The sequence below is a fragment of the Paroedura picta genome, chromosome 7 (genome assembly GCF_049243985.1).
Source record: "Paroedura picta isolate Pp20150507F chromosome 7, Ppicta_v3.0, whole genome shotgun sequence".
Lineage (NCBI taxonomy): Eukaryota > Metazoa > Chordata > Lepidosauria > Squamata > Gekkonidae > Paroedura > Paroedura picta.
Window position 1 is genome coordinate 13924779 of NC_135375.1, and position 12666 is coordinate 13937444.

General features: G+C 43.4%; 1 protein-coding gene across 2 annotated transcripts in view; it reads left to right on the forward strand.

Moving 5' to 3' along the window:
- Window positions 1-9267, forward strand: part of MAPK4 (mitogen-activated protein kinase 4) — an 81655-nt gene extending 72388 nt beyond the window's left edge. For both annotated transcript variants that reach the window (XM_077346782.1, XM_077346783.1), the window contains exon 6: window positions 56-9267. In XM_077346782.1, coding sequence (XP_077202897.1) covers window positions 56-743 — 688 coding nt within the window. In that variant the 3' untranslated portion in view covers window positions 744-9267. The remainder of the gene's footprint in view (window positions 1-55) is intronic.
- The last annotated feature ends 3399 nt before the right edge of the window (window positions 9268-12666 follow it).

Sequence of the window (12666 nt, forward strand, 5' to 3'; positions counted from 1 at the left end):
AGGTGACTTAAGATCTGACCCTTTTCATTCTCTCTCTAACATTTTGGGCACGTAGGTATCAAGTGAGCCTGTCCTCGGATTTGGAATGGCGACACGAGAAATGCCCCGAGGTGGAAGAGGTGCAGCGGGACCCCAGGGCAGGATCGGAATCCATCGTCGAGGAAGCCCAAGTGGACCCCCGCAAATATTCCCAGAGCAGCTCGGAGAGGTTCCTGGAGCAGTCGCATTCCTCGATGGACCGAGGCTTCGAGGGGGATTACGGACGGTCGTGCGATTACAAAGTGGGGTCTCCCTCCTACCTAGACAAGCTCCTGTGGAGGGACACTAAGCTCCACCATTACTCGGAACCCAAGCTCATCTTGGACCTCTCCCATTGGAAGCGAGCCTCTATCGCACCCGCGGAGGAGCTAGCTTTGGAAGAGGAGCCATCCAACCTTTTCCTGGAGATCGCCCAGTGGGTGACGAGTACCCAGACAGGACTCGAATGCCCCGACCCCCTCCCGGAGATTCGAGAACGGAGCTTGCCGTCTTCTCCTCAGCACCTCCAGAAGGAGCCCAAGGAGGTTGACGGCAAGAGCGACCCACAGTTTGACTTGGACGTTTTCATTTCCAGGGCGCTAAAACTTTGCACCAAGCCAGAGGATCTGCCGGACAACAAGCTGAAAGATATCAACGGTGCTTGTATAGCAGAACACCCTAAAGAGATTGTACAGGCAGAGGTGTATCATAAGGAGAGGTGGTAGAAAAGCTCAGCCTCAGCTTTTAACCAGTCCTTCCGATGATGCACCAGTTACTCAAGGCTGAATAGCGATCAAGGTTTGATCACACAGGAAACACGTCATCTCCTTGTCAGATATATTGCATTGCCTTTATGTTAAGGGCGAGCACAAACTAAGGAACCCCCCCCCTTTATTTTTTTTAATTTTTTTGACATCCTGGCAAGTAAAAGGAATCAAAAGGCTGGAGTGAAATTTTAGCAGGGTTTTTGCTGCCTTAACAATCTTGCCTTGGACCTTCTGGCACACGTTCCAAATAATCTTCGGTAACTAGGGCAGAATAGCCCCGAACGCACAGTATACGAAACTCTGCACATGGACAGAAAAAAAGTTGAATTAACTTTGTTTTCAGAGACATCTACTTGAGGAATCTCCCTTTAAGATAACCAGGCACTCTTCTTTTTAGGGATATTTGCAAACACTTTCTGAGATTCCAAAGCATTTCATGTCTCTCCCTCCCCTTCCCATTCTTTCCAATTTCCTTGCAAGGTTAGAACAGTATTATTCTCCCCAGGTAGTACAGATTGAAAGGCCAGGCTTTCCTTCCTGTTAGTTCCTGCTCGGCTGCTCCTGCACTGAGCAGCGGGTTGGAATAGATGGCCTGTCCAACTCTATGATTCTATGGTTTAGCTCTGAATCCAGCTGGAGGCTTCTAGCTCATAGTACTTGATTATTAACCTCATGCATCCTCAGTTCTTGACCTCAACCTTTGCAGTTTGAAAATTCCTTCAAATCAGGAGATTTGTAAAAATTTGCCACCATTCCAATAAATGTCATATGGAGAAAGTTATGGTTGCTAAACACCTGGTGGGAGGGTTACGGAGGGCAGTGTCCCAGGAGAAAAAAATAAAAATAAGGCTTCATTTGCTTACATGAGTCCTGGTGATTCCTAGACCTACCTGGAAGTGACAGAAGTATCTCTAGGAATTGCTAGGAACTGTGGTAATCTTATGGTAATCTTACCAGAAATTCCTAGAGCTACTTTGTCACTTCCAGGAATTGCCAGGAACCTTATGGTCAGAATTTCTTGTAAGCAAACAAGGCTTTATTTTTCTTTTTAATGTTTCTCTCCAGGGTGATTGCCTCCGCGCCTATGTTTGGCTCCAGTTTCCACCTGCTGATCAGGTGAGCATCAAAGGGCTAGGGCTGAAATTACCTGTAGATTTGCCATCATAAGCAGGCAAATGGAAATCCTAAAGAAGTGACTGCATTCAGACACCATGATGAAATGTGGCTTATAAACCATGGTTTAACAACATTGAACCCTGTCTAAAATAACCTTATGCTGCCTGCCTGCAGGTATTACTTCTCTGGCAGGGCTCACGTGACCCTTAAAGCTAAGTGTAACTGCTCTGTTTTACAGATTGCTGAGAAGGGAGGAACTCCCCTGATCTCTTCCAGGAGGCCTGGGGCAGCTCCTGAAAAGGCTGCGACCAGAACTTTTACCAAATATTACAAAGGAGGTACTCAGGGCTTTTCCGCACATTGGGCATTAGCGCGTGGAGCCTGCTGTATAGCAAAGTGTGAGAAATAATGGTGACTCACCGGCACTCCACATCTCTCTAGCTGTCTCAAGTGTTTCTGGGAGCTTGTTGCACGTATAGAAATCAATCAATCAATCAATCAATCAATCAATCAATAGGCCTGGCAGAACAGCTCAGTTTTGCAGGCTCCCTGGAACTGCTTAAAATCCAAGACGGCTCTGATGTCTTCAGGCAAAGCATTCCACCAGATGGGGCCAAGGCTGAAAAAAGGCTGGCCCTGGGTGAGGCCAGATTTATTTCTCTAGGGTGGGGGCTCTAAGCTGGTTTAAACTGTCTAATCTTTGTACTTTGAGGGGGTGTGCAGGTGAGGAGGCAGCCCCCAAAATAGAAAGGTCCCAGTCGGTTTAGAGCAGGGGTAGTCAAACTGTGGCCCTGCAGATGTCCATGGACTACAATTCCCATGAGCCTCTGCCAGTAAATGCTGGCAGGGACTCATGGGAATTGTAGTCCATGGACATCTGCAGGGCCACAGTTTGACTACCCCTGGTTTAGAGCCTTGAATATAAGACTACAAACCTTGAATCTGATTTGGTCTCCAATCTGGAGCCAGTGCAGTTGGGAGAGCACTGGTGTAATATGTGCTCTCCACGTGACTGTCCCAAGGTCCCACCCAGTAGACCCAGACAACAAATGGATTTGACCAAAGTTTGCCCCTTTCAACAACTGAATCCCGAAATTCAAATGTCAAACTCCGATTTTCAGGAGGAACACTCAAAAGTCTGTGAGGAAATTTTTCAGATCCATGCCATAAGTTCTACTTCCCTGGTTATGTTTTTAGCCACCAAAACTCCAAGTAGGTTCGTTTTGAACTGGAGTTTGAAATTGAGTCCCTAGTTCCTACTGGTTCATACTGGTTCGTTGCACGAATTTTCAAACTGCAAAGCTTTGGGTGCGAAAAGGCCTAAGAGCGCTCTGTGAGCTGTGTCGCCTGTTCTAATCCATCTCTTGGGCTTCAGGATCTACATTTTAAAAGTCTTGAGTTACATCAAATTGAAATTAAAATCTGCCCTAAGGATGCGGCAAGGGCAGAATTTAGTGCTGAGGCTGCCATCTTTGAATTGTTGAATAAAAAGTACGGGCTTAGATCTAATTTCATGGGGCTTGGTACAACCTATGACTAGGCTAAGGCATACTGAGAGGGAAGGTTTTGTCAGGCTGAAGAAGCCCTTAAGCAGGGGTGGCCAACTGGTGACTCTCCAGATGTCCATACTGGCAGGGGCGCATGGAAATTGTAGTCCATGGACATCTGAAGAGCCACCATTTGGCCACCCCTACTCTAGATCAGGGATCCTGAACCTGTGGTCCTCCAGATGTTCATGGACTACAATTCCCATGAGCCCCTGCCAGCAAATGCTGGCAGGGGCTCATGGGAATTGTAGTCCATGAACATCTGGAGGACCACAGGTTCAGGATCCCTGGTCTAGAGTATTACCACCAAATCTTAATTTCCTAATTTCCTTTAAATCAAGAGACCCCTTGCCATCTGGGCCCCTAAGGTGGAATTTATTTAGATTGTATATAAATCCAGCTGTGAATTCAACCTGCTCACTGGTTCCAGCCGTACAATTTCATGGTAGTGTTGCCAGCTTCCAGGTATGGACTGGAAATTGAATGGAGATAGGCCTGATCTCCAGGCAACAGAAATTAGTTGCCCTCAAAAAAATGGCTGTTTTGGAAGATGGATTTCATAGCATTTTACCCTGCTTGAGGTCCTTCCCCTCCCCATATCCCTCTGTCTCCAGGGTCCAGCCCCAAAACCTCCAGACATTTTCAAATCCAGAGTTGGCAAGCCAACTCAAAAGTCTTGAAAGAAAAAAAATCTTTTAAAAAAATATGCTATACAAAGACAAGACCATGGCAATGTTGTTTTCAGCCTTCCACAAAAGTCTGCCTGCTCCAGAATTAGAAATTCCTGGAGATTTAGGGGGTGGAACCTGGGAAGGGAGGGGACTGGGGAGGGAAGGAATCACAGGAGGGTATAATACCATGAAGTCCACCCTCCAAAGCAGCCATTGTCTCTAGGGGAAACGATATCTGTTGTCTGGAGTTCAGGCCCTACCTGGAGCCTTACAAACAGGGAAGAAATCGATGGCTCAATAAATCTTAACAGAAGAATTCCTGTGTCGCTGCTAGAGGTAAACATTAAGTATGAAGATAAGTTCTGTTTTCAAGAGACCTTGCACTCTGTTGGCATTTTTTGGGTGTGCGCAATTATTACTAGGCTGAAGAAGTTTCACAACGAAACTATTATTACAAAGCTGAAGAAGTTTCACAATGAAACTAAAAGAAAATTACCTGGGAATCTAGTCTAATGATATAAAGATTCTGAAGACAAGAGCTTCTCTTCATGCTTAATGTCTACCTCTAGTAGCAACGTAGGGATTCTTCTGTTAAGATTTACTGAGCCACACGGATTTCTTCTGTGCTTGTAATCATCCTCCCATGTGTATTTCCATCTTATCTTGATTCCTATCTTGATTCCCACCTGGAGGCTGGCAGCCCTAGCCATTCTACATCCTCCAGGACCAAGTACAATGTAACCTTTCTGACTGCCTTTCATACACCCTCCCTCCAATAGTAGGTTTCTTACTGGGACAGGGACATGGCCTCCAATCCATGGATTTTACCAAATTGATATTTCATCTCATTGCCTTAAATTTCATCAAGTGCTAAGGTGTTTCCTATGTAAATATCCTTCAAAACTGTCTTTTAGAAGCAAACTTGATTCTGTTTTGATTCCAAAGGACATGCTGAGGGGCCCTGGCTGAACAATGCTCAGAGGTCTTGTCCGCACACCACCAAGCCCCTCCTCATACCTTCCTGTCCCATGCTTTTGTGCTCCCTACTTCTCATGCCTATCTACCCCCGGAGCTGTGTGCCCCCCACTTTCTCCAGTTTGTGAGTCCTCCCACTGCCCAAGCTCAGTTGTCTGCCTGAACACCCTTTCCCCAACCGCAGTATTGGGGAACACTGTTGCCATGACCACCAGCAGCCAGCACTGAGTACCACATGCCTTTCCCCAGTGATGCTGGGCAACTGGGAGCATGAGGAGAAGAAGACTTCAAGCAAACAGGTGGGGAAGGGCATTCAGACAAACAGGTGAGCAAGGGTCAACAGCAGGAACCCTGGGTCCTGGCACCTGCCCCTTTCCGGAGTATGTTGACACTGGCCCCACCAAGGGGTCTAGACCAGGCTTTCTCAACCGGGGTTTTGGGAAACCCTTGGGTTTCTTGACAGTCCTGGAAGTGTTTCCGGAATGGGTGAGAGTTTGTATATATAATGATGATAATAATATTAATATTAATTTTAATATTAATATCAATATTGATATCGATATCGATATTATTATTATTGATATTGATATTAAGATTAATGATATTGATATTGATATTAATATTAATTGATATAAATTATTGATGTTAATATTTATTATTATTATTATTATTATTATTATTATTATTATTATTATTATTATTATTATTACATTTGTTACCCGCCACTCCTAAGCAGGCTCATGGCGGGTTACAGATATCCAGTTAACCCCCGCCCCTATTAAAACCCCATTAAAATGGACAGAAAATGTATTCAATTTGTTAAATATTTATCAGGGAATTTGCCGATATATGGTCATTTTGAGCCCTCCCTCCTCAAATGGCCAATGATGGGCCTGGAGGGGGGGAAGGGGAGGGGCCTCAGGTGGGCGTGTCCACAGCTCTGCTTCCCAACCACATTCTACAGGATCGATCGTGCCACTTCTGGGGTTTCTCGGAGCCTGAAGAATGTTTCGGGGGTTTCCCAATGGTAAAAAGGTTGAGGAAGGCTGGTCTAGACTCTTGCTTATTAGGAAATCCACTCACGTAGCTTCCCAGGAGGTGCCCGGGATCCAGCCGCATCCCTCCTTTGCCCAGGGCTGTTTGCTTTGAAGTGTCCTTGAAAAGTAAAGGCAAATTCCAAGAAGCATCGATACATCTATCCCCCCCACAAACCGATCTTGCCGTAGGCTCTATTTTCACTTGCATTGCTGAGCACCTTACTAATGCATTGGTTGACTCTGATTTATATATCAAAGAATTCTTGTATATGTCTATTTAATCTGCCTGAAGTTTTTAAACGAATGACTTTTGAAAAATGTGTAAATATGCGCTTTTCTAGATAAAACATTCTCGGCACCAGTTTGTTCATTTGCATGGCATCTTCTCTCTCTCTCTCTCTCTCTCTCTCTCTCTCTCTCTCTCTCTCTCTCTCTCTTTGTGTTGCTGTGCACAAAATCATCCGGCTTAACTTTGGAAAGGCTCACATTTTGTAACTGAGATTGTAACTTTTTATTCCTAGGGTTGCCAACTCGAGGTTGGAGAATTCCTGGAACATTGGGGGGAGGGACTTCAGTGGAGTGTCATTCTGTAGATTATGGTGGGCAGAAGGGATCATGTCCATACTTGGCTCTTGTGGCCCTTTCTTGCAGGCCCAGGAAAATCCGAATCACCACTTTGGGATTGGGAAGTGAATTTCTTCCTGGGAGTCTTTTTTTTTTTTTTTTTTTTGAGGGGGCATAATCTGGGCATGGAATTGGGGTCACTGTGGGGGGGCAGGTAGTTGTGAATTCCCTGCATTCTGCAAGGGGGTGGACTAGATGATCCTGGAGGTCCCTTCCAATTCTATGATTCTACGACTCGACTCATTATAAGAAGCCATTTTCTCGAGGGAAACTGATCTCTGTAGCTCAGAGATCAGTTGTAATTCTGGGAGAGCTCCAGGCTCCACCTGGGAGTTGGCAACCCTATTTATCACCACTGTTCACACTCAAGTATGCGAGCTGAAGAGTTAGACAGAACTCTTCTAATAAACATGTTGCATTTGGAGCAGGTGGCACGCTTGTTATAAAAAGGGGTGAGTTTGCTTGCTCTTTTGATTTTTGTTTTGTTCTGTACGACTGACGCAGCTCTCAATCCCAAATGGCTACGTCGATCCTTTAGCGGCAAACAAACAACATCGTAAACATGGTGAGAAAGATAAGAAGATATCATGCAAGGGAAGTGAAACTGTAAACATGGAGGCTGCTTAATCTTTGTGACCATTCGGGCTGGCCTTAGGTGTTGGCTACACATTCACGTGTGAGCCTGGCGTCATATCTGACTGTTGCATTTTGTGTTTGGGAAAGCTTGCGCAACACCAGCCTTCGCAGAAATATAACACAGCTCTGTCTGGTGAAAGAAGATGAAAGATCACTTGCTTAAATGTTCCTTCTATCGGGTGAAGCATCCACAAAGCCCTTGACTCACCTTCAAAATTAGCATGTTGGGGAGAAGCTAAACTAGATACTAGGCTGCATCCCAGTGGCCGACTTAACCAGATAGATTCAAGTCCAGCAGCACCGTTTTTTGGGGTACGAGCTTTCGAGTGTCAAAGATCCTTTTGTCAGAGTGAAATCTAGCTGTTATCCTGCAGATCAACACAGCCACCCTCTATGCCAGTGGGTCTCAACCTTCCTACTGCCGTGACCCTTTTATACAGTTCCTCATGTTGTACTGACCCCAACTATAAAATTATGCAAGTGTTCTTTCACAGAAATTAAACCAAAACTGACCAATGGTGTGAAGATCCATTGTTCATGATTGCATATAAATTGTTTTTTTTTTCTGGGGTTTCTCAGTTCAGCTCTGCCTCTTGTCCCACCATGCTGGTCTTGCTCTTTTCCGCTGCTCCCGACAGACGAACGTTCTATCTCGATCTCCCCCGCAAGGCTATTGTGTGGATGGCGCTCCCTCCCAGCCAAGCTGCAGCCCCTGTGAAAGGGTCATTCGACCCCCAAAGGGGTCCCGACCCTCAGGTTGAGAATCACTGCTCTAAGACATCCTTAAGAGCCAATTTGGTGTAGAGGTTAAGAGCGACCATATATGGTCATGTTGACCTGGGCCCTTTCCCAAAATGGCCACTGATGAGCCTGGAGGGGTTGGGAGGGGGAGGGGCCTCGGGTGGGTGTGTCCACAGCTATGCTTCCCAATCATATTCTGCATAAATGCACAACTTCTGGGGCTTCTAAAAGACTGAAGAATGTTTCAGGAGTGTTTCAACGGTAGACATTTGAGAAAAGCTGGACCAGGTATTGCCTTTTTGGGGAACCCACAGAGCTGACTGAGGCCGTCCATGCCTTCTTTCTGGTCCTATCTCGATGGGTTTTAGCTGAGATGCCTGGCAGCGCTTTCCAGCACGTGTGATGTGAGATGATGGATGCCATTCGGACAGCACTTACCTCTGAGTAAATCCCTTAAAATAAAATGAATCTTACTCCCAAGTAGACCTCTGCAGCCCACTCCCTTTATTTCCCCTTCCTCTCTTGGATGAATGATCCAGCAAAAATGATTAACAAGTCATATCTAACACACCTTTATCTCTTTATCTCTCTCTGCTTCCAGAGGTGCCTGACAGGCTAAGGTGCAGGTGCATATAACCGGGATAAGCTTCCCATCTGTTGAGATGCTGTAGATAAGAAGGGTTGAAGAAGCGAAGCAGAGTGAACCCAGGACATCAAGGAGGCACTGCAGGATCGGAGGGTAGAACATTGGTGTAACTATTTTTTATAATTTGGCTATAAAGTATATTGGGTATACCGGTATATATGCTGATTTAATAGTGTTTAATAGTGTCCTGTAATAATAGTGTCCTGTAATAATAGAGTTCAAAGAGCGACATATACCAGGTGATATAACCACTTGTTGATTAATATAACTTGTATTCAATGTATGTCTGGAAAAAAAGATAGACAACTCCCCAAAGCTGATAGATCACCAAAAAAGAAATTAAAGGTTGATGTGACAGCCTTTTGGAGAAGAAAGAAGGATATGTCAACAGCTGCCAAGGCAAAGAAAATTAAGGAAAAAGAAAAAGAACTAGAAAGACTGAAACGACAACAACAAGACCAAGAAGAACTGGAAGAAAGCTCAGAAGAAGAAAGCTTAGATATGGAAAAAATAGCCCGCCTTCTAGAGAAACATAGCAAAGAGATAAAAGCCTATACGGATGAAGCATTAAAAAAACAATCTAAAGAACTTTCCAAAGAAATACAAGACATCAAGAAGGAACTCACAGATAGTATAGATGGAATAAAAACACTTGTAGAAGGAAATACAAAACAACTAAAAGAACACAACGTTAAAATTGAAAAACTGGAAGGCTGGAGAGTAGGAGCAGATGACAAGTTTGAAATCCTGCAAACAGAAGTGAGAAGTAGGAACGTGAAAATCAGAGGGGCCCCGGAATCTTTTGGCAAGGAAGATTTAAAGAAAGAACTCACTGAGGCGATCGCTTCATACTTGGAGGAAGAAGAGGTGAAAATCGAGAAAGCTTACAGAGTAAATTCCAGAGCAGCCAAGAGAAACAACCAGCCAAGAGACATTCTCGTCGGCTTTGAATCTAAGTCAGCAAAGAACGCACTCCAAGGAAAGCATAGAGAAGATCCATTCACCCTGGAAGACCAAGAAGTTAAGATCTTTCAAGACTTGCCACCAGAGATATTACAAAAAAGGGCACAATTTCACTTCCTACGGCAAATTTTGATTGGACAAAACATCAGATACTTCTGGAAAATTCCATTCGCATTGGAAGTTATATTACCAACTGGAAGAAGGATCATAAAAACACTACAACAAGCACAAGAATTAGCGGATACCCTAGCCGAAGGCTCTGCCCTGGCAGAAGAACAGAGAAAACAGACAAGCCAGCAAGAACACAAGGGAGTAGCAAGAAAAGGTGCTGGGACCAGAAAGTAAAAATGGAGCTTCTGAAGATAGTTTCTGTTAATATTAATGGATTAAATTCACCGAACAAAAGATCGAAAGTTTTCAATCAACTACGAAAACTAAAATGTGATATAATATGTCTACAAGAAACCCATATTGCAAAAAGACACCAAAAACTATTAAAAAACAAAAGCCTAGGAAAAGAATGGATTGCATCAGCAAAGGAAAAGAAAAGAGGGGTGGTGACATATATTGTAAACCCCAATATAAATGCGAAGATTATATCCGAGGACCCAGATGGACGCTTTTCTATCCTTAGGATTAAGCTTCCTGACGGGCAAAACTTTGTCTTGGTGAACCTTTACGCGCCAAACAACGCCAAAGAGACATTTTATAGGGATTTCTTCCTGTCCAACTCGGACTCATTGGAAAATGAGGTAATGATAATCGGAGACTTTAATGCAGTCCAAGATTCATACTGGGATAAATCTTCAAGGAAATCAGGTTCAACATTTCCACCTTCTGCAAGATCTAATTTTAAGCACCTGGCTCTAGTGGACGTATGGAGAGAACACCATCCAAAATTGCGCCAATATACCTTCTATTCAAACAGACATGATGCCTACTCAAGACTGGATCAATGCTGGACGTCAAAACAAATGTTACACAAACTGAGAACTTCAGAGATACTACCAAACACCTTCGCAGACCACAACCCATTACAAATAGAGCTTTGTGTGAAAAGAGTCGGAATAAGAAGGTGGAAAATGAATAATTATCTTCTGGAGGACCCAAAGGTTCAGCAGACCTGCGAAGCAAGTCTACAAGAGTTCTTCAAACTAAATGTCACTCCAGACTCCTCATCGGCCACGGTGTGGGATGCCAGTAAAGCATATATGAGAGGCATACTCTTACGACTTAATACTACAATAAGAAAAAGAAAAGAAAAGACTCTGAGTGAAATAAAAGAAAAATTGCAACAGACAGAAAAGCAACATCAAGAACATCAAACTAGAGGATTAGCAAAACAAATAAAATTACTAAGAATACAGAGAGACAACCTAGAGGTGGAGGAAATGAGAAAGAAACTCGACTATCTCAAACAAAAAAACTTTGAATGGGCAGATAAACCGGGGAGATGGCTGGCTCAAAGACTGCGGAAGAGCTATCAGAAGCATAGCATCACAAAGCTATCACATGAAGGCCAGAACTATAATAATGAAGTAGAAATTCACTCATGTCTTACCCAATTCTTCCAGAACATATTTACGAAAAAGGAACAAAATATAGACCCTGGAACATTTTGTCAAAAAATATCAATGAGCAAATTCACAGACCATCACAGAAAAATTCTTAATCAAAGAATTACAATGCAAGAAATAAACGATGCAATAATGATAACAAAAGCCCAGAAAGCCCCAGGGCCGGATGGACTGAGTGCAATATATTACAAGAAGATGAGTCATGTTGTCTCTCCACATCTACTTCAACTAGTGAATGAGATTATAGACAATCCTGGAAAATCTCTCCCAAAATCATGGCAACAGGCCTCAATAACACTTATTCACAAGGAAGGAGGAGACACGAACTCACCCAACTCGTATAGACCAATCTCTCTGCTAAATGTGGACTACAAAATCTTGGCAAAAATCTTAGCAGAAAGACTGAAAAAATGCATCGGAGACGTTATACATCAAGATCAAACTGGATTCATGCCAAAAAGATTAATGAGAAATAACATAAGATTCGTATTGAATGTGGCAGACTACGTGCGTAAAGAAAAGTTGAAGGCCGCTTTTATATTCCTGGATGCGGAGAAAGCCTTCGACAACGTTAGTTGGGATTTCCTATTTGAAACACTGAAAGCAACCGATTGTGGTGGTACTTTCCTGGAATTCATCAGACAAATATATTCGGAACAAGAAGCCAGAATCTTAATAAATGGAATGCTTACAAAACAATCCATTAAAATAGGTAAAGGCACCAGACAAGGATGTCCTTTGTCTCCATTGTTATTTAACCTGGTACTGGAAATGCTGACAACTAAGATAAGAGCCACAGAGGAGATCATGGGAATCAAAATAGATGATCAGGAATTCAAATTAAAATGTTATGCTGATGATGTAGTGTGTACTGTCATGAACCCAAAAGCGTCAATTCCCCCTCTCCTGGAACTATTGAAAGACTTTGGACATTACTCAGGGTACAAAATAAATAAGGATAAAACAAAAATCGTTTTACAGGGAGCCACAGATCTCGAAGTGCAAAATATCAACCGAAAAACCGGATGTGAGACAAATCCCAAATGGGTGAAATATCTGGGAATCTATCTAGACAAAGAATTCCAAGAACTCTTCATTGGTAACTATGAAAGACTCTGGAAGAACATGCAACTGGATATCAAAAGATGGAACGAGTTAAAACTGTCCTGGTCAGCTCGAATGGCTACGGTCAAGATGAACCTGTTGCCTAAATTCAACTTTTTGTTCCAAATGTTACCAATAGTGGTCCAGGAAAAAACGCTAAGAAAATGGCAATCAGCGATTAACAAATTTATTTGGAGTGGAAAAAGGCCAAGAGTTGCTTTTAAAATACTTCAAGACGTGAAGG